This window comes from Hypomesus nipponensis, chromosome 27 (assembly GCF_054491055.1).
Source record: "Hypomesus nipponensis isolate SF chromosome 27, ASM5449105v1, whole genome shotgun sequence".
NCBI classification, from domain to species: Eukaryota; Metazoa; Chordata; class Actinopteri; order Osmeriformes; family Osmeridae; genus Hypomesus; species Hypomesus nipponensis.
Window position 1 is genome coordinate 10,017,287 of NC_140387.1, and position 22,462 is coordinate 10,039,748.

General features: G+C 40.2%; 2 protein-coding genes across 6 annotated transcripts in view; one reads left to right on the plus strand and one right to left on the minus strand.

Annotated features, from left to right (window-relative positions):
- On the plus strand, positions 1-1,869 carry LOC146220778 (cyclin-dependent kinases regulatory subunit 2). Its single transcript, XM_084693856.1, has 3 exons — positions 1-215; positions 770-897; positions 1,213-1,869. The coding sequence occupies exons 1-3, from the start codon at positions 157-159 to the stop codon at positions 1,254-1,256; spliced, it is 231 nt and encodes a 76-aa protein (XP_084549982.1). The 5' UTR covers positions 1-156; the 3' UTR covers positions 1,257-1,869.
- A 2,606-nt stretch (positions 1,870-4,475) lies between these two features.
- Positions 4,476-22,462, minus strand: part of sema4d (sema domain, immunoglobulin domain (Ig), transmembrane domain (TM) and short cytoplasmic domain, (semaphorin) 4D) — a 123,380-nt gene continuing 105,393 nt past the window's right edge. For 4 of the 5 annotated variants that reach the window (XM_084694097.1, XM_084694094.1, XM_084694096.1 and 1 more), the window contains 9 exons: positions 22,054-22,276; positions 14,364-14,479; positions 13,592-13,764; positions 13,364-13,410; positions 11,666-12,022; positions 7,233-7,475; positions 5,722-5,937; positions 5,503-5,594; positions 4,476-5,037 (listed from right to left, as the gene is read on the minus strand). In XM_084694097.1, the coding sequence (XP_084550223.1) occupies positions 5,008-5,037; positions 5,503-5,594; positions 5,722-5,937; positions 7,233-7,475; positions 11,666-12,022; positions 13,364-13,410; positions 13,592-13,764; positions 14,364-14,479; positions 22,054-22,276 (1,497 nt within the window). In that variant the 3' untranslated portion in view covers positions 4,476-5,007. The remainder of the gene's footprint in view (positions 5,038-5,502; positions 5,595-5,721; positions 5,938-7,232; positions 7,476-11,665; positions 12,023-13,363; positions 13,411-13,591; positions 13,765-14,363; positions 14,480-22,053; positions 22,277-22,462) is intronic. The other variant, XM_084694098.1, reaches the window with a different exon arrangement.

Here is a 22,462-nt window from a genome sequence, read left to right on the forward strand (position 1 = left end):
TCCAATCAGAAGCATGAAATAGCTTTCTCACCGTAGGTTTCAAATCTAATCGTTAGCAGCAAGGCAAACGTGTGTTAAAGTAGCAGTCGTTACTTCTTATTTGATCACAAGCTAGGTTTTGTTGAACTTCACCACTGGTAGCGTTTAATTGATAACATGGCCCACAAACAAATTTACTACTCAGACAAATATAACGACGAGCATTATGAGTACAGGTAAATGATGCGTTCACTTTGCCTACTTTTCACAGTGTTAGCATAGCTTGCTAAGGTTCTGATGGGTAAATCTGCCAGCAAAATGCTACAGTACTGTAGCTAGTTAGCAAGCTATCATTGTTCAGCAAGCGTGGTGGGATATTTACTTTTAAAAATACTGTTTCACAAGTTTTCCATGTAGCCACTCAAATTCGTAACAATATTACTTTTGATAATACAAGAGGGCATCCTATTTGTATTGGTAAACTTGATCGCCTCACACTTGTAAATAGGTTGACACTGAAGACAACAGTCTAGCTAGTTGGTAGTCTCTAGCTAGAGCTACCTAGCTAGGAAAGTTAGCAAGTTACTAGAATTCCAAATAAAGTTAAAAGCTTGCTTTGTTCCTGGCCTTGACACTACGTTGCTACTGTAGACTATAACTGCCGACTAGTTAGTAAATGTATTTGACACTTACAGGTGAGGCTGTGGAAGTCATAGGCGGTGTGTTTTTTTATTTCGGTTACGAATGTTTCAGGAAAAGTATAGGTCACGTTTGTCTTATTTCATTTCAGACACGTTGTGTTGCCTAGGGAGCTAGCCAAACAAGTACCGAAATCACACCTGATGTCCGAGGATGAGTGGAGAAGACTTGGGGTGCAACAATCACTTGGATGGGTACACTACATGATACATGAACCTGGTTTGTACACCACCCCTTAAAACATTAATGTCATGCAATACATTCCCAACATGTTTTTTTCTCGGGTAATAAACTCGTGTCAGTTTTAGGGACATGTATGTTATCTCAATATAACAATGCTTTTTCACATGTAGCTTTATTTATTGTACGTGTAATTGGACTCCGCATGAGTGTTAATTGGTCACACAATAATGTTTACTGCTCCTTTAGGTGGTGGTCTCGTCACTGACTAACCCATAGGGGGGGAACAAAATCACTGGTGGGGGACAACGTTTACTATTTCCTTGTTAATTTTTACCTTTTGCATTCCATCAGAGCCTCACATCTTGCTGTTTAGAAGGCCTTTACCGAAGCACTGATTGAACATTGATGCTGTCTTTCTGGAACATTCCTAGCTGAGAATGTAGTATTCAGTGAATACTTGCCAACGTTCATATTGCTGTCAGCTGTGCATTAGCTGGATTTTTCTCAGCAACAAGAGCTCAGTTGGATTTTGTGGAAAATATTGTTGCTGTCACGGGTTTGGAGTTATAAGGGCTAATATTTTCAGATATAACTGTACACTACAATACGTGCCTCTAGTAATATTGTTTTATGGTAAAATAAAGTTATTTTGTGCAATAGGTATATCCACAGATGTTTGGTCATAACCGGTTTTGCAACTTCATTCACATACTGCTTTTTCTTTTCTCACTATGACCTATATGTATGTCCTCACATATGCAACAGATAAAATTACCTGTATTTTCTGACTGAATAGAGACAGGTTCAGAGTGTTATATTGTATTTGAGACAAATCACACTGATGTTACAAAAAACTGTATGAAATTCGAAATGGGAAAATTACTTGATGATTTGCACAAAAGCATATAAGGTTTATTTATGAAAGCCGTTTGGATGCTGAATTCAATTGATATGCATTAGTGTGGAGTGCATTTATAAAATATTTTGATAAATATTTTTTTAACTGTTCACCATGACCATTTTTTTTTGCTGTTTTATGTCGCTAGATGGCACTCATAGACAAGCCATCTTTTCTGGGTATATTGATTTGGCTAAATTTGACACAAAACTTAGAAATGCCCTTTCAGTCAATTTGAAATAAATTGTCCTATAAAAATACAAATCAGACAACAAAGTTACAAATATGAATAGGTAATGTCTTTCATAATTACATTGTTCAAAGGATTGCTTGTAATTATTTCAGGGGACTTTCAATTCGTAATGCCATATTTATTTCATGCTACATCTATTTCAGTGTATTCAAAATAATGGGGTGTGATTATCTCAGAGATTCAGACCAGAGTCAATGGATCTTATTTAGACTAAAGCAGGTCCAATGTCGGTAACTTTTGCTAGGTTCCAATTATCTACTTAATCAATAATCTGTTTTCCAGATAAACGTAGCTAGAAAGCTGACTTTCAAACACATTTTTTATGTTTTATATACACGCCGATCAGCCATACCATTACAACCACCTGCCTTATATTGTGCAGGTCCCCCATTTGCCGACAAAACAGCCCTGACCCGTAGAGGCACAGACTCCACTCAACCTCTGAAGGGGTGCTGTGGTGTCTGTCTGATATTTTTGGTACAACCATCCTTTTTATTAGCCTGGCCCTAACCAGACTCCCGTACATTTCATTTGTACAGAGAGTCTGGGCTCACTCCATTGACAAGCGTTGGCTTCCTTATAGGCGGGTACTCTGTTGAAGTTTAAAACTATTGGATCTGCCTAGAGCCACTCTGACCTGCCATAACCAATCGCTAGCGTTCGCCTTACTTTAGCCAATTCCTTCACCACTAGCTGCCATAGCTGGAAAATCAAACTGTTCCCAAACCGCGTGGGGAGGAGGACCTCAACATCATGGCCACCAGCAAAACTTGTTCTTGCTCTGGCTTTAGCTTATGGATATTCGGCAGCGTTGCCACAACGGACCGAATGGCTTCGCTCGCATCTTTCTCCGCCGCCATTACGGAACTACAACACAAACTAGCGCACAACGTCATCGTTCTTAGCCACTACCTCTGTTCACTGATTGGCCGGTAGAAAATTAACCGGAGACATCTGACTTACGTACCTCATGGCCAGACCTAGTACAGAAGAAAAATGAAAATAGAGCGGAAGTACATAGGAGGGCAGAGCCAAGCTACCTTTTCATGCCTTTGGAGAAAAAAAAGCCCTTTCCCGTCATCTGAACACAAATGAAAGTGCCTGGTGTTTGCGAGACACTAATGTTGACCTGAATAGTGTTCTATGATCAGATTAAATAAAATGTTGCTTTTGGCAACAAACACTCAAGATGAGTTTGGAGTAAAAAGAAGGATGGTTATACCAAAAATATCCTGATCGCAACAGTTAAAAATGGTGGAGGTTCTGTGATGTTGTGTGGCTGTTTTTCCACCAAAGGCCCTGGAAATGTTAGGGTACATGGCATCATGAAATCCTTTAAATACTAGGCTATTTAAGTCTGAATATGGCTGCCCATTGAAACAAAATATTAAACTATGTTGTCGTTGAATCTTTTAGAAGAAAAATGATTGGAAAAATGTACAAATTGATTCAAAAATACTCTTCTGCTGATCTATATCCCACTGAAAGAATGCTCAATGGAGGACCTAGGACCCTGGATGATCTGGAGAGGTCCTGTAAAGAGGAATACTTTCAGACTTCTAGCTCTGTATTTTCTAACATTAATAGATGTTAAGGAAAATACTTGGTGCTGTTATATTGACAAAGAGGTTATACCATTAAATGTAGGGGTGAGAATAATTGTGGCACACATGGTTTCATAAAAAAATAATACATTCTTGACAGATTTTTTACTCTCAAAATAAATCTACAATTGAAGGTTGGATTGTTCGCATGTGACATTAAACTGTATAACAAAAAGGTGATTTTTTAAATTACACTTTTTACTAATCTTTGCCAGGGGTAACCAATAATTCCTGAGGTGACGACAATATATTTATATAGCCTAATTTATGTCTGTAGGCAAATGTATTAATTTAAATGGACTAAAATTGTGGTGCCAATAAGACAGCATCTGTATATTGTCTGCCTATTTATAAGCTTCATGTATTTGATAAATGCAATCTGCAGTAGATCATTCACTTGTTCACTGATAATTATACCAATTTACAGTACATCTAATGTACAGCCTGCGCATCCTCTTGTAATGACCTGACACATGGTCGCGGTTAAGCCTACCTCTATTCAACTGACTTAGCTAATCTTTTTGTTGGTAATAGACCAGTGTGATTGAGAAAAATGGTCGGTCTGTAATAGAAAATTACTTGGGCCAGAGTGACTTCATTATGCTAGATGAGTTCCTTATTTTGTTATGCAACGTACATATCAAGAGATATATAGCCTATTAAAAGAGCATTATTACTATTGTGATACCTTTTTTTATATTCATTGCTATTGAAATCAAAACATTTACTAAGTCCAAGTTCCGGTCCAAATGCGGGCTGTAGTTGGGGACCCCTGGTATAAATTGTAATAAAAACCAGAATTTAACATTCTGTGTACTGGGGGTCAAACTCCTCTGTGCGCCGTAAATACATGAATTCCTTTATTAGTTTTATTTGTATTATTATTATTTATTATACCACAGAGCTTAGACAATTGCTCATCACAATTGATTTTCTAAAAACAATACATAAATAATCTAAAACTTGTTGTTTGTGGTTGTTCACGCAGTGCTTGAGACACAAAAGTTTAAAACAAAATAAACAGAATAAATTGGAGAATAAGTGCAAAACTTAGGCAGCCTGTCACTGCATGGTGGTAAGCTATAATCAGAATTCGACCCAGCCCGTCACTTTTAATTACACACTTTAACACAACTCGTGAGGCAGATCCTTCCTCAACTTGAGGCAACCAACTAATCAGCCATGTCCTCTGTTAGGTAGGAGAGGCATAAACCACTGTGACTACCAGGTGAATACTAGCCACATGTCAAGGATGACATGCTTTAGGCGTCTCGACAGCAATGCTAGCATACCATCATGTCATGTGATAGTCTGCAACATTCTTGTGTGACTCAAGGTCAGGTCCACCAAGGCCTAATACTGAGACAATGAATGAGGAAGTTGCCCAGTCCTCAGACAACGCGTTGGCCATCACAGCTCTCCTGTGGAGGGAGAAACAGAAAACCAGAACAAGGCGGAATATAAAACACCTTAGACATAGTTACTCTTTGAGACTAGTCATCAATTTGAAGTTACCTGAGTTAAACATTATTGTTGATACAGAACACTGTATTTCAAGTGAACTCAAAAAACAATGAAGTAACAGTAAAGTTGGTAATTTGCAGTAAATGTCTTGCTTGAACTGAAGTATAGATAAACCTTGCACCTCTGTAGCACTCCATTGAAACCAAACTAGACCACAGTATTAGACTACACTATTTCTGGCCACTCAAGGTTTAAAACTGGCATGAATTCACAGCAGCTTCTGCAGTCATAGCTAATGCACATGCAATTCAATTTAAACAAAATGTTTTTTTGGTTCTGTACAAGGTATTGCTTGAGTTTGAGGACATTTTGATGAGAACATGTGTTAGGAGCATATATGACTCAAGTAAATGCAAACCTACCCAAGTCTTCTTCCATCTCTTTAGCAGTTTTTCATGTTCCGTTAATGCCCCCATCCACTGGCTCATGTCTTTGGAAGCTGTGCTGTCTTCGTCTGTCAATAAGCTCAACACTTTACTATAACAGTACATTATATACAGTGGGAAGATTTATTAATCAAGTTATCTGGAAAAAAAGGTTTTATTCTCGACTCCTCTAGTACTTAAGCCATAGACCTCTACCTCTGTTGGTAAGGCGGAGATGTATCTCAGAAGTGTCATTTCCTGCGTCTCCTGCTGTGGCTTCACACCGGTAGTGGGACTCTTTGCCAAGAGATTCCTCTCGGACCCAGCTGCTCAGCAGCACCACTCTCTGGCTCAGCGGATGTCGGTGCTCAGTGATGGGGGTCTCTAGCCTCTGCCCGTTCACCTGCCAGTGAATGTGGATGTCACTGGGACCTGTAGAGTAGAATGGGACTTCATATGGACCTCAGACATTTTTTATGGAAAAGACATACACACATATTACGTTGGCAATTAGGTTGTGGGTCAGTTTGCTTAACATATTATATGTTTGACATAATTCTATGTTGACCACAAGAGTAATTAAACTTGCTAATCAGTTACCATGTTCTGACACTAAATATTTGCACTGGGAAGAATAGACAAGGTGTTTCAGTTTGTTTTATGACCGACAAAGAAGGTTTACAGCAAAATTGTGAAAATACGTTACTGTATGTATTGTAACACTATGGCCTCACCTACAGTGACTTCCTAAAAAAATTAAATTATGTAAATTACCAATGCGATTTGGATTCATCCTCCCCTGGCTTGGTCCCTGAAGTTGTGAACATTTATGGACTGAGATCGAGCCTCTGTTGTGTACTCAAGATGGAAGTTTTGTCTCTGTAAACATCCTTTATAAATAACAGTTGGGCTTTTCAATGTCCAGGTTTGGGTTCAAAGCGTCCTTGAGTCAAAGCTTACCTTTATTTAAGATGATTATCCCCTCAGTTACTTTGTGATATATTTATGTACATTCTTTCCATGGCATTTTAAACAAGATCAGTCAGCAGAATAAACAAACAAGTATGTTCAAGTAACATTTGAAATTAAGGTTTATTTAACCTCCCTACCAACAGATAGACCAAAAATGTCTGTACATCAAATGTACATCTCAGAATATTCTATATTTACAAATGTATTTACACTATATAGGCACACAAAACGGTAACGATGCATCAAAAGTGACAATTCTACAGGTCAACAAGAATATTATACAAAAAGCCCTTTCTCCTGAAGAGACATCCTTCTTATAGTCCATCTCTAGGTTTGTGTTGAGGAAGCCACTTAATAATAATAAAATCACAGGTTTCAGGTTTTTCAATTATAAAACACAAATTATTAATAAAAAATACAAAAAACGTGCAAATATCTAAATCAATGGAACCAAGACCTTTGAGAAGATCTGGTTAATTAAACACAGAGTATTAGGAAAACATCCATTGTTTTCCATAACTGAATTACTCACTTTTGTACCTGCTGTTAATGAGAACTTAATATACTATAATATTCATATACTACAAAACATATAGCTCAAAGACACAAGCTTTCTCTGAGTCACTTCACACATTTCAAGTTAGGTTTAGATACGTTGATTGGTAGGGGATGGATATGGGGGGGGGGGCACATGCAGGTGCAGAAAGACTAAGAGGTAGAGAGAGAAAAGTGGTATGGTCACAAGCACCACTCACCCAAGGCCAGGCAGAAGAGCAGGAAGGCCTCCTGGGCCTGAACCCCCCAGGCCTGGTCCTTCAGCAGAGGAGGCAGCAGCCTCACACTAGCCCCCCAACCCTTTACACCCCCAGACCCATTGGAGGAGGAGGTGGTGGTGGAGGAGGAGGAGGATGTGGGAGAGGGTACAGAAGGACTACTACTTCCAGAGGACAGGGATGATGAGGTGTCAACAAGACAAAGAGGAGCAGCAGTGGTGGAAGCTGTGAGAAAGGGAAGAAGGGAAGGGAGTGATGGAGAGAAATAATTCTCTGAGGACCATGGCCAGACAGGAAGTGACAGGTATGAAAGATGCAGGGAGTAAAAAGAAGGGGAGTACTCCTTGAATTCAGTGAAATGGACCAAAACAATGCAAAGAATGAAACAAAAATGTAGGGCCCTATTTTAACGATCTGAAACGCAAGTATCAAAATGCAAGTAACTTTGTGGGCGGGACTACGGCTCGGTTGCTATTTTGCCCGCGGGATAAATGACTTTGCGCCTGGCGCAAATCTAAAAGGGGTTGGTCTGAGGTAGCTAAATTACTAATGGGTGTGGATGGGGTGTAACGTGCAGTAAACCTATCAGAGTGTCATCTCACATTCCCTTTAAGAGCAGGCGCGCTTGTTACATGGCGGATTGCTATTATAACGGCGGACTTGCCTGGCGCATGCCAGGAGCGGTTTACAGCCGAGGAGACAGATGTTCTCCTCAGGGCCGTAAAAGATAGAGAAGTGACATTGTATGGGAAAGGCAGAGCAGTTTTCTCATTGCACTACATTGCCCACTAATGCTGCTCATTCAAATTCTTATTTTTATATATATATATTCATTTTTTAAATTTATATATTTTGTAATTGTTTAGTTCTTAGAATTAGTTTAACTATTGTACTTTTTTACTTAATTTAAGACCTGTATATGTTTATTGTTTGCACCTTCCTTCCACTGTAAATTCTGTGTTTGTGTAACATAGGCTGCATGGCGAATAAACCAAATTCTGATTCTGATCCTGATGGGAGAAGAAACCCACCCAAATTAGCTTTGGTTAACAGGCGTGGGAGGAAATTGCCACAATTGTTACAAATCAAGTTCACATACATAAGAGATTTCTCGTGAAAATAGTTTTAATCATTGAAGAAATGTAACACGCCATAAATCAAAACAATGTAACGTAGCTTCGCAGAGAGAAGATCCTGGCCTCGCCATCAGTGCGCACAGGCCAAGCTTGCGCCCTTAAAATAGCACAGGGGCAAATCTAGGATCCCACTTTTTGGGGGGCTAAGCCCCTAGATAAAACCTATTATTTTTCCTGTGACCCAGCAAAACTAGGGGGGTTGGGGGTAGGGCTGGGCGGTATGGCCTAAAATGTTTATCACGGTATAATTCTTAAGCACTGACGGTATCGGTATTTATCACGATATATTAGTTATTCTTAAAATGTAATGACAATGCAATCCGCACTGCAGCGACTAATCTACTGCACTCGGACGGATTGGGTAACTCTTTTTTCAATTAACCAGTTCAACAGTGGCCTACGTTTATGGGATCGCAAAAAAAAAAGTTAAATATTTGTAGAGTTAGCTCTAGCTATAAACAATTATTACATGGCTGAATACTCGATTCTGTTGGCCTACAATAAACATACATTTCACAATTCTAACCAACCAGGCATTGGATTTGTCAAACGCATTCTGGTAGATTCATTTTCACGCACATGCATGGCTTTCAGGTGGTGAAAAAGATTGCTAGTGTTTCCACAATTCGACGACACAACTTACAGAGTAGGCTACTGTATGTTGATCGATGTCGGAAAACTTGAAACCAAATCATTTCCAAACGACAGAGGCTCAATTTTTTTTACCAATCCTTCTTTGTCCGGCAAATCAACCCCACTGGCATTATTTTCAGACATCATTAATGCTTGCTTACACTTGCCAACAAAAGCAGTCTATTCATATGAATGTTTGCTTCCTCTGGAGTTGCGTTCACTTTCATTGGCTAGCACAATGCGTGCAGCGTCCATGCTGCATGTTTTTTTGTAAAAGATACAAATTTGAACTAGCCCACTAGGCAGTATTACTTGACTTATATTTTATACCAAAACAGAAACACTTTACTAATACATTTATTAATATATCCTGATATCCATGATATGGCTAAATCCATATCAAGGCACAACGCAATACCGGTATTCGCGTTCATACCGGTATACCGCCCATTCCTAGTCTGGGGGCATGTTCCCCCCAATTTTTTTTGAAAATATCCTTTTAAATAGTGTCCTCTAGTGGGTTTTAGGAAGAGTTTGAGAATTTACATTTTAAATGTATTTTATTTTTTTCATTTGGGGGGGCTAATGAAACTTTAGGGGGGGCGTTTTTCCTGGTCAGTGGCGGAATTGTTTTTCTGAAACTGCAAAATAGCACCAGGGAACGTTTGTGCCGGAACACGCCTCCTTTTTTTGCTGAACCGCCCCAGGGAGCGCAAAGTCATTACCTAATTGACCGATGTGCGTCTGTGGAGGGAAAGTCCGCCTTGCGACAAGTGCAAACTAGGAATGATACTTGCGTAGTTGACAAAGTCAATTGCACTGGGTGCAAGATAGGGCCCGTAATGTTCTAATACAGTGTGTTCTTCAACACTTAAATAATAAAGATTCTTAAACAAAGCTTCATCAAATAAAATATAAAAACATAAAATATCTGGTTGCTTTCAGGGCACATGTTGAATACAAAGAAAACTGAAATGTTCATACTTTCACTTCTTAGTTATAGAACATTTATACAGTTCAATGTGTGAGGTGACACTGGCCACAGGTTAGTGAGTTGTGGAGTATGAGGCCCTTTTCATCTCAGAAAGTTAGAAATGTACACAAGTGGAGGGGAGACACAGAGATACATATAGGAAGCATTCTAATGCCTGTGTGCTTCAGATAGTGGTCTGAGAGTTGATTTAAAGCATTTTCCAGGAAAGTGGGGCCCATTCCATGTCCCATGGTATATTTTTTCCAGTAAAAAAAAAGGTTCTGATTGATAAAAGCCTCTGATGTAAAGGCCTTACTTTCTCCAATACTGCTACACAATTAATATGGTCATATTAACATTTAAGTTATTAATCTAGGCTCTTTTACACAAAAGTACACAACCCTTCACAGTCATTGGTGCTTGTTTGTCTGTTGAGCTCTGTACCCTTAGTTTTAAACCCCCGCTGTGAGAGAATGCACCAGGCCGTGTGTGATGCTACTCAAGCAAGATACAAACGAGGGAACCAGAAAACAGTCCCTGAGGATAAAATAATGTACTAGAAAGTTGAAGATGATGGAAAGCAGCCTACCCTTATTTACAGAACAAAATTATGAAAAAACAAAGCCTTAAAAATCCATTATACAAAAATAATGATTAAGCTACAAGCAACTCCAATTTGGAAAACATCAAGTTAACTTACCAATTTGATAAAACAATGTTTCCAATTTGGAATAAACTTTTCTTTACAAAAATGTGCTAGACCGTAGGAAGACATTGTCTGAAATACATAGTAGATCTGCTTTGGGCCAGACAAAAACAGAAGAGAAGAGTTGTATACAAACCTAATCTAAAGTCATTTGCATCTGTGATTCCCAAGCACAAAACCCAAAGTGAAAACTCAGTTTGGGCTTAGGATAGATAGAAGGCGCATATTGTATCAAAAAAGGACAAACCTCAAGCCTTAAAAAAAGAAAAGGAAAACTATGAACTACTATATAAAAAGAAAGACTATGAAGTCTAGCAGAAGGGCTCGTCTGCATCGGCATATTCTATTGGTTGGGACACACAGTCCACGTCAAAGGGCTTCTCCTTCCCTGGACTCTCGTCAGCATAGCTGTGGGAAGGGACCCTGCCATTACCATACTCGGGTTCTGTCTCATATCCGGTGTCCCTCAGAGCTCTCAGCTGATTTGGGTTTTGCTTCCCGTTCTGGGTAGGATGGGGGTGGTGTTGCTGCTCAGTTAGGTCCAGCTTCTCTCCTGCGCCCTGCTCCATGAGCCCATGGCCGGCCTCGCAGGCCACATACTCTGGCTGGGGCTTTTTGGTGCTCCCTAGCATGGCGACACGGAGTCGCAGGCACGGCTCCGGCAGGTACTGCATGTAGCAGTTGTAGGCCAGCGCTGCCAGGAAGAGCAGGAAGAAAAGCAGAAAGAGGAAGAGGAGGGCAGTGCTGTTGTCACGCTGCAGGTACTCTGTGGCAGGGTCGCCAGGCGTCTCTAGGCGGGGTGTGCTGGAGATGGAGGTGAGATGCTTTGGCAGGAACTTGGTTGTGCTGCTGCTGTTGATCGTGCCAGGGGGCAGAGTTAGTGATGAAGCACTGAGTGAGGGTGAGTTGAAGCCGGTAAAGCCAGGAGGGGCTGATGTTAGTGGGACAGTGTTACCATGACGATTACCTTCAGTGTGGCTCAGGGTGGAGAGCCTGGAGCTGAGGGGGACCGTGGAGTGACTGGACTGGGAAGGGGCCTTCCCCAGACTCAGTATGTAACCGGCCAGTAGGCGGGTGAAGTTTTTTCCAGCCGCTGTCTCCAGGGACCAGCACTCGTAAAACCCTTGGTCCTTGGGGGCCACGCTGTGGATAAGCAGGCCCGTGTCCCCCAGCAGGTGGAAACCCCTTGAGCCCTCGGTGAGGGCACTACCGTTCACCATCCACAAGATCTGGGCAAGGTTAGAGCGCACTGTGCAGGACAGCTCCACTGAGCTCCATAGCTTCGCAGTCACAGACTGGTACTCATCCACAGAGAGAGATGGAGCTGGAGGGAGGAGAGCATGACAGTGAGAATGCATGACTTGTACCGTAAAAAAAAAAAAAATTGCATTTTTTATTTGTAAATTGGAGTCTAGGTCTACTGTTTATTTATCCAGGACCACTTTGCCATTGGACAGCTTTGATAGCCATCTAACTAGACAACATTCACAATCAGGGTGAACACTCAAATTATCTAAAACTACAGACCATAGCATTACACATATTAAAACACAACAAACACAACAATAGAACCCTGAACAGTGCTTACACAACTAAGCTAATGCCCTCAACTTCTTAGCTTTTCAGCTTGCCGTGGGGAATTCTGGGTACCAAGAGCATTGTCGCTACAATACCAAGCAATGTACGAGTATAGGCGATCTTAAGGCATTGTGTAACACACTTCGGTTGTGGATAGTATGTCCATAAATAAAGCCAAGTCACTCATCTAGTGGCAAAATCCACTGTTATGTTTATAAAAATATTTTAGATGTACTATAAGTTTAGCTAGCTTGCAATTCCTGAGGATAGCCTACTGTAGCAAACCTTTCTATGTTCAACAGAAAAGGGTGTTTTGTCCCTCGGGAGTTGCCGTAGGCATGATGCTGACGTAAGCAGTACGAGAAGTCAGTGAGGGCAGTCAGAGCCTGTCCAGAGAATGTTTGATATGGGGAGAACTGCGACCAGAGAATGTCTAATATGGAGAACTGTCACTCTGGCAAACTTCCGGGTTCTGACCTGGTTGCAGATCCACCCTGGTTTCATATGAGGGCACTAACGAGCGAGTGCAGAATGAATGGAGGTCTATGGAGCTATACCCCTCAAAATCCACTTTTCTCAGGAAATAATTTGTCTAGTAATTGGAATTCTGAATTTGAAAAAAAAATACACTGTTGGGTGTCAGATTTCTTTACCTTGCCTTTCTGTTCTAAAAAGCCTTTTAAAATGTCAATGATGTCATACACATCGTACGACCAGAGATAGTGCTTTACGGCAAGCTCTGGTCACTTCCTTTTTTCTCTCGAGGCATTGACAGCACAGCTGACAGGTGTGGCTCTCCCTGTCAATACACATGCTAGAAAGAGTTTTGGCTTGCTAACGTTGTTGCTAATGTTGCTAATGCTCTGACATTCTGATTCCGCTTCGGATGCCATCAAGTGGGATCTCTGGTCGTAGTCAGTCCTTCATCAGTCCTAGCATTTAACGCCCAAACAGGTGCCACCAACTTGCACTGTGCTACTTCTAGTGGGTGCTGACATGTAACTTTTCTTCATCAGCCAATTGTTAACAAGTCACCAGAGTTCCTGGAGTGTTTCCAACTGGCCACACGAGACATCCTTTAACTTACCTGAAGGACACTTGTCTGCGTCTCCATTGAGACTCTGGATTAAGTTCCTGAAAAAAGTAAAAGCCAGCAGACTTTACATAATCACGTATTCAGAGAAGACAAAGGTTTTTCCTAAGTCAGAGAGAAAGAATCTTGGCTTGCAGACAAAAAAAAGGCAAAGATTTGTCAAAAATGAAGGCAAAGCTGTTGGTTCTGCATTGTGTTAACTTGACGGTGAATGGTGTTTACCGGTGTGTTTTGGTTGAGGTGTGGAAGATGTTGATGCAGACTGCAGTGTCTGGGTTCCAGGCACAGTACGGGTCTCTGGCCAAGATGCAGTCTTCGCAGGATGTGTATTTCTCACAGAAGGCTGTTGGAGACTGAACTATGCCCGAGTTGGAGCCGGCGTAGATTGACCTAGTCTGTGAACGTGTATACACATACACACGCACACACAAACACTCACATTAGCAAACACAATAGTAATGTATTAATTTAGCAGACACCTTTAGTTAAAGCAGTGTACAGGGTCATTTGAACCTGGGACCTCTTGATCTGCAGTCTAATGTTCTACCACCGAGCTTTACTGCATTCAATGTCTGCTTTACAGCTAATATGTCAGACCACTGACACAATGGCGAATAGAAAACAATGATAGACTAATTGGAAAATGTATTTACCTTTGGACTCACTGTCGAAAAATATTTTTTGGTCTCTCAAACATTTGCCTTAGAGACAGGATAGTTTTAATAAAGGAGTGTGAGTTGGTCCAATTTGTTGACAGTGACACAGCTTAAAAGGGCAGACATGGTATATGCTATGTCAGTCCATTCTGCATCCTATAAACAGATGAGGCCTTCAGCTAAGGATTAAGGCTAAAAGCATACCACATTGTGGGTTTAGTCCTGAAAGTGGTCTAGCCTGGAAAACCGCTAGGATTCATAATATTGAAATTCATATTATTTTGCTCCTGTTGAATAACATTTATCCATAGCATTTCTGCCTGTTCTGTCTCTCTTACCCCCTGTGATGATAGCAGCAGGTTCTGAATGGGTTCAGAATTTTGAAGCAGTTGGATCTCCTCCACAATGTGGACCTCTCCTTCATATACTACAGACTTGTGCAGTACACCTTTATCTATATGGTGCGTGTGTGTTTGATGGAAGGAGGGGGCAGGAAAAGGTTTTATTACATACAAACACAAAAAGGCGTTTTATACAGCTTTGTATATATCTGCACAAGAAACTTACAAACTATGGTGCAAAGAAACATACATATGGTGCAAAGAAACATACAATGTGCTTTCCATTAAGTTAAATGTATATACTATATACAACTAGAACATCCATTTCCTGCTGAAAATGCGTTGGAATGCTGAAATTTGAAATTATTTTTTTTGAACGGCTGAAAATACAGAAATGAGAAAATACCCGCAAGCTGAAATTAATTTAAAAAATGTATGATTCACACAAAAGAGAGAGTGTGGAAGCTGAACTGCATCATCTACCAAAGCTCAGTGCTTAAATACAATGCGGGAGAATACTTTTGAACGTTGTGAACCAATCGAAGAAATAGTTTAATTTCAAGAGGCAGTGTGGAAGCTGAACTGCATCAACAAGAGCTTAAATAGCCTACAATGCGGGAGAAGCTGAAAGTTGATCTGTTAAACAGAAGAAGAAGTAGGCTAGCTAGTTGAAACAAGAATATTATATTTTTAACAGCTGAAATTATAGTTGGGAAAGTAATATCAGTAGCAGATGTAGCCTATCATCGAGTGCGTTTACTCGGCTTTCTTAAGTAGGATTTAATGTTTTGATTGAATGAAACATACAGCAGTAGGGCAATACAAGAAGACACGGCGACACTTTGTTGCAGAAGAATGATGGTGCAAGTTTTGTCCGTGGAGCACAACGATTCATAAAAAGAATCATGTAGACGTGTTTGAATAATCGCATAATTACACATGTAAACGGAGTAATCGTATTATTGGTAGTGATGGGCTGCTCAGTACTCAAGTGTCGATACTGTCCCGACACATTCAACACTCAAGTGTTTTAAAAACACTTCCGGTCACGTGTCATCTATTTGCATTTTAATTTTCCTCTTTAAGACTGCTCATTCTTTCACTTAATTAAAATGAAAACGTAAAAAACATTTGAAATTTAATTTTCAAAATATGCCCCAGCAAATAGATACCAAAATTCAATTTGAAATGTAAAATTTGAAAATGAAAAATGCATTTGTGGAAATGCGTTTCATTTTAAGAAAGTGGCTGCAAAATAGTGACCACAATTCAAATTCAAATGCATTTTTTGAAATGCATTTTCATTTTATGAATGTGGCTGCATTATTTGACTCATAAATAAAATTAGTAATCAATCATCCTATTTACATTTGCATTTTCTTCCTCAAGACTGCACGTTATGCCATAATCAAAAAGAAAACAGAGCGGACATTGCATTTTCATTTTCATGTTCTGCCCGCAAAAAACTGCCCATAATTCGAAAACGAAAATGCATTCTGAGCGGGGCAGCAGAGTGACATCAGTAGCCGCTCTTCTTCAGCTCCCTGCTGACCGAGCTACCCATCTTGTTCGGTAGGGGGCGGTGTGCACATACGCATTGCATTACATGGCAAATGTGACGGGAAATTGATTGAATTGCCGGGTCTTTAGAGGACTCATCACAGATCATGGCGCTCCCTCAAATTGTGCAGACACTGATAAAATTAGCTGAGCTGGTAGAAACTAATAATATATCTGAGTCTGATGCCCGTGACCGAGTAGAACAAACTGAGTTGCTAGTTGGAGGAAGACCCAGATCATCTGGGATAGCACAAATACGTCTTGCCGACGTCAGCCCGATGTGTAGAAGATACGTCGGCAAGATGTAGTATGGAGATAGTTGGTATTTGATCGAAACTGACTTCCAGACGATGTGTGGACGATGAATCAAATCACACCCGGCCGCACTACAGATATATTCTGATAGATAACTCCTTATATGCTGTTAAATACTAGGCTATCAGAGTCAGAATCAGAAAGGGATTTATTCGCCATGAAGGTTTGCACAGACAAGGAATTTGCTTTGGCAGGGAGGTGCATACAATAAACATATAGGAATCTTAAATTTAAATGTGGTCTAACTATACTAAGGATACATGAACTAGTAATACTAAGTGGAATACAATAAAATAAAATATAAGTTGCTATGTCCGATCTCTCAGAAAGCAAATATTTTCACGCAATCTGAATTTCCGCAATCTGAATTTCAAGAATCTGAATTCCTGCAATCTGAATTTCAAGAATCAGAATCCCTACAATCTTAATTTTAGAAATTTGTATTTTTGGATAAAAATTATTCAGTTTTATTAAATTCGGCATACAAATAATTCAGATATTATATATTAAACAGAAAAATATTTCAGTTTTATGAAATTCGACACACAAATATTTCAGATCTTTCATATTCAAATTCAGATACTTTTGTCAGCTTTCTAGCTCCATAAATACGTTGCTTTGCATCCTCCGACGGATGGTCTGGTGGCCTACGCCGAACAGCTCCGCTATGTCCTTTATTTTTAAACCATTTAATAAATAGTTTTCAATGGACTCAAATGGAATGTGGATGGTTGGTCGTCCCCGTCCCATTTGAGGCTCCACAGCATCCAGCCGTTCCAGGACTGAAGAGAGATTTACTATGGCAACCTCATTAATGTGTTCGTCTGTGACGGCAGAGTATGCAGCCAAGCTCTCTGTGACTTGTTCTACTCAGTCACGGGCATCAGACTCAGATATATTATTAGTTTCTACCAGCTGAGCTAATTGGGGTGTGCTTGCCTTCGGCATGCACAAACCATTGTTATCTCACATATATATTATTATTATTATTTATTTTTGCCCCCCTAAAACTTTGTCAATATTTGGACTACATACACAATGCCTGTCAAAATGTTTGTCTTGGTCTCCATTGAGTTGCTTGTATTTGGATTTACATTCCGTTGCACAGTTTAGGAGGTTACAACATTTTTGTGGGGACAAAGTGCCTTTAGTCGACGAAGGGTAATCTGTGCTACGTCACCACGTCAACACACGTTAGCAATAACGCATGGATACAACGTGATAGAGACTTTCTAGCTCGCAAATTGGAGCTTGGATTACGAGTGAAAAATACCACCCACAAAAAATCACAACCATTTGCCGCTTTGTAGAGAAAGCGATTTCGAGTGGAATGCAATCTCGCATTTTTAATTTAGGTCGTGACAGTCTTTGAAATTTGAGTGAGTGCAGGTCGCCCATGAGACCGCCTCGTCTTTTAGGCGGAAGCCATGCTAGAAAGCGTCATAGTAGTATTTTTTGTAGCTAATTTTATAGTTCAATTTTACACAAAAAAACTGAAAGAGGGAAATGTTATGACGATATGACTATTGTGAAAACAGCCAGGTGGTGAGATTTTAATATAGATTGCTGTAAAAAAAAATATTTGTTTGCTACGTGAGAGCCTGTCAGCCTCCATTGACGATTGCGGCAGCAACAAGTGTTGTCAACAGTGTTGACACTCAGTCAACTGTCGATCTGCGTCTGGTCAGTATTTTCTTAATCTCGTACCAGGGCCAATTCTACATCTAAATGGACAGTAGTGTTTTAAAGATATGGCGATTGCGAAGACAGCCAGCGGGTCAGCATAGTTTGTTATTTGTGTAAAACTTGGAATTTGAGTGAGACTGGGTCTTGTTTTGACGTTAGCCACAGAGTCACAGACTCGGCTCACTACACTGGCAGTGTAGTAAGCTACAGTACTGTCTTCAATGCCACAGCTAATAGCTAAACTTTATTATGTCTTATTACACGGTTGTTCTTAACGCTGTAGAAAGCTCTATTCACGTGAATGGGGCTTCCCAACGTTTTGAGGTCTGTTATAACAGACCGTTGCTATGAATAACAGACCGCTGTCAAGGAAAGTGGCCTTTTTGCTTCTGATTCACGTCTTTCGTAGCACTCCGCAAGTAGTCGGTAACTTTTCAACCCCAGCATACTCTGTTGCTTAGCGACGTCAGCTGATTTGAAGCCTAAAGAATGTTCAACGTCTATAAAGTTCAACGTCTTTGGCGAAATATTTCTCTGCTGATCAACACTACGAATGGTAACAAATTGTAAAAAGACACACTGTGTTAAGTAATTTTGTTGGCAAGTAGCCGTGTAATAAGCGGGATAATGTATAGAACGCCGGTCATTATCGGGAAAATAAGCCCCGACAGGGCGAACAGCACCCCGACGCGAAGCGGGGGCGTTCTATACATTATCGCTTACTTATTACATGGCTGTTCTTAATGCTGTAGAATGCTCCATTCACTTGAATGGGGCTTCCCAACGTTCTGAGGTGAACAATTTTCTCATATTTGACCGTTGCAATGCATATTTGACCGCTGTCAAGGGGGAAGTGGCCTTTTTGCTTCGGATTCACGTCTTTCGTAGCACTTCGCAAGTAGTCCGGTAACTTTTCAACCCCAGCGTACTCTGTTGCTTAGCAACGTCAGCTGATTTGAAGCCTAAAGAATGTTCAACGTCTATAAAGTTCAACGTCTTTGGCGAAATATTTCTCTGCTGATCAACACTACGAATGGTAACAAATTGTAAAAAGACACACTGTGTTAAGTAATTTTGTTGGCAAGTAGCCATGTAATAAGCGGGATAATGTATAGAACGCCAGTCATTATCGGGGAAACAAGCCCCTTCACGGCGAAACAAAACTGGAGAAAACTCTGCTTTGTGTCGTGCCTAACAACTCCCCTTACCTGTTCTAAAATCAGCGCAAACCACGGCCTTTTGGGGCTTATTGCTTAATTATCCCTTACAAAAGAAACGTTCTAATTTCCTGCGCTTTCAAACAATCAGTGGAGTGTGGATAGCAACGGAAGCTAGCTTGCCTCTAGCAAACTGCTTTTGAATTAGCCATGTCCCCCTAAATTAATATCGAACTTATTTACGTTTTGGGGGGCTTATTTGTAGTTAGCAGACGGTACTATTTGAATCGCAATTCCATCTGAAATACTGCCAGTGACAACGTTGTTACAGTAACTTGTTTCAAAGGGTGTTCTTAATGAATTATGCAAGAGTAGGCTAAATGCTTGAAAATATCACTAGAACGGAAAACGGACCCACCTGCATCTGAAGCAAGCAAGCACACCCGACCCAGAAATTGTACCCTCTCAAGTTCTATCAGTGTCTGCACAATTTGAGGGAGCGCCATGATCTGTGATGCGTCCTCTAAAGACCCAGCAATTCAATCAATTTCCCGGCACATTTGCCATGTAATGCAATGCGTATGTGCACACTGCCCCCTACCAAACAAGATGGGTAGCTCAGTCAGCAGGGAGCTAAAGAAGAGAGGCTACTGACGTCACTCTGCTGCGCCGCTCAGAATGCATTTTGGTTTTCGAATAATGGGCAGTTCTTTGCGGGCAGAACATGAAAATGCATTTTGATTATGGCATAACATGTGCAGTCTTGAGGAAGAAAATGCAAACAGGATGATTGATTACTAATTTAGAGTCAAATAATGCAGCCACATTCTTAAAATGAAAATGCATTTCTGGAAATGCATTTGAATTTGAATTTTGGTCACGATTTTGCAGCCACGTTCTTAAAATGAAAATACATTTTTGGAAATGCATTTGAATTTAAATTGTTGTCATGATTTTGCAGCCACATTCTTGAAAATGAAAATGCATTTCTGGAAATGCATTTGAATTTGAATTGTGGTCACTATTTTGCAGCCACGTTCTTAAAATGAAAATGCATTTCTGGAAACGCATTTTCATTTTCAAATTTTACATTTCAAATTGAATTTTGGTATCTATTTGCTGGGGCATATTTTGAAAATTAAATTTCAAATGTCTGGCAAATGCATTTTCATTTTCATTTGGTCACGATTTGCTTCCATAAAACTGAGTATTTTCCAGGACCCAAGAGTCTGCCGAAACCAGAGATGTCCTTTATATGTCTGTGCGGTCAGAAATACGACTCTACCGGCAGTTTCTAAATCTGGTTGTTTTTGCCTTTTCTGACAAATTTGTCACCAGATTTGCATTGGACTCTATGGGGCAAAAGTTGGACTTTGTCTCGCTTTCGTGGGGCTCTGAACAAATGTGTAAGTCTTTTGGATTCCACAGACAATTGTCAACGACCAGCACAAAATAAGCTATCTATTGATCCAAAAACGAAGCATGTAGAGCGAAAATTGTGGCAATGCTGGCAAACTAGAAATATGTTTTCAACGACATCTGAAGCTCCCCTCCACTCTAAGCGATTCAGTCTGCACTCTAGGCTTTCTCGTACACACGCATGTTAATCTCCGAAACGGTTTGAAAAAGTCATGAAACATAATCAGTGATATTTTAAAAAGTTGAATAGATATCAAAAAGCTGAATAAAAAAAAAAGGTTTTGGGTTTTGTCAACATTTTAAAGTTTAAATGTAGCTGAAGAATTGAGGAAGAAGAAGGATTTGAGTTGAACTTGAAGAAGTTTAAGAGGATTGAGAGAAAGAAAAAAAAACTCAATTGGAAAACCATGTAAAAAAATTGATGAATATTGATTTATATTAATTCAAGCATAAGAGGTACAAAGCTGAAAAGTCATAGCGCCCATGGCCTGAAACTGCAGATTTTTTTGATAGTGGAACGGTTTTAATAGCTGAAGATTTGAAAGCGCTGAAAGGTGTCGCGGAAGAAATAGAATAATAATATGAAGAAGTTGAATAAAGATTCAAAGAACAATATTTGGAATGCTGAAGCAGCATTCCAACAATAAAGATTCAAAGAACAATACTTGGAATGCTGAAGCAGCATTCCAACAATTAAATTTCACACAATGGTAAACACCTATGAGCATTCTAGAAGGCATTGGGCCTAAGCTGCAGTTTAGGGCTTTGTACGAAAACTTAGACAGCTATCTTAATCCTTGATGTCTTACTAGGCAGGTGTCTAACGAGACCGCTCTCTTCGGGGTAAGGTATCTTAAAAACCGTTGTTTTCGAACAGCCTATTAAGACAGGCTGTACGTCATCGCGCTGCTCGTACTTATGTGCTCGCACTAGCGCGCTTTGTCAGACGGCAGTCAATTGCATTGAGTTTATTGTCACACTCAAGTCAAGTTAAGCTGTATTTAAATTTTGTGTTAGATATAGGCTCAATTGCTCATAACATTTGTGTTTGTATTTCACTCATTTGATAGGATTATGATAAAACGCAGCAACTAGCTAGTGTCTGCACTGCACTGCGATGCTAGCTACTGTATGTTATCGAAAAGTCGGAGCAAATTTAGAAATTAGGAGTGTCATCAATAAAATAAGTACATTTTCAGCAACTACACTGCCCACTTCTCGATACATTTGTATTCAGATGCTGATTTACAAGTACCGTTTAGCTGAAATACGAATTGTAAAAACTTAGAGTAATGGCGGTCAAAGAATTCCTTTGTAACTTGTTGCTCACGGTAACCCCGCTCACAGAGTTATGGGTAATACGTGCCGCCATTAAGACAGCAAGGCAGCTCATAAGCTCTCTTAAAAAATGACCGTTATGTGACGTATTTCAAGGTATCTTATTACACAGGAAGAGAAGATTTAAGACATTTCAAACAGACCTCGCTGTCTTAAAAGGAAAGAAGGAAGGAAGCATTTTAAGACATTTCGAACAGAGCCTAGTTCCCTACCAGTTCCGGTGAAGATGATGTCATAGACGTTGTTGTTCAGTGCCCGCACCCTCTCAACTACAATCTGGGTGTAGTTCACATCCTTGGTGATGAGCTGAGGCCCATTGCCAATGGGAAGCACAGGGTCCTCCAGCAGGGGGTGGTCTTTGACAAACTGCAGGGTCTTGTCGGGCAGGTGGAGCGAGCTGGTGATGTTCCGGAGGCGGTTCTGGTTGTTGATGCACTGTGTGATGGAAGGAAGGGAGGAAAAGGATGAAGGCAATGGCAACTACTATGTAACTGCATAGCAATACCTTGAAGTAAAAATATTGTAGGTTCATAGGAATTTCTATATAATAAAATTGCATCAAGTGTTAGCAATAAGCGGTTATGGGTTATTATAAAAGTGTAAAAAGGTGGAGGGGATTAA

Bases quoted from the DNA above. Each gene is read 5' to 3' on its own strand.
- LOC146220778 (XM_084693856.1), top strand. From the start codon at position 157: ATGGCCCACAAACAAATTTACTACTCAGACAAATATAACGACGAGCAT. The intron at 216-769 runs GTAAATGATGCG...ATTTCATTTCAG, and splicing joins GACGAGCATTATGAGTACAG to ACACGTTGTGTTGCCTAGGG. The intron at 898-1,212 runs GTTTGTACACCA...GCATTCCATCAG, and splicing joins CTACATGATACATGAACCTG to AGCCTCACATCTTGCTGTTT.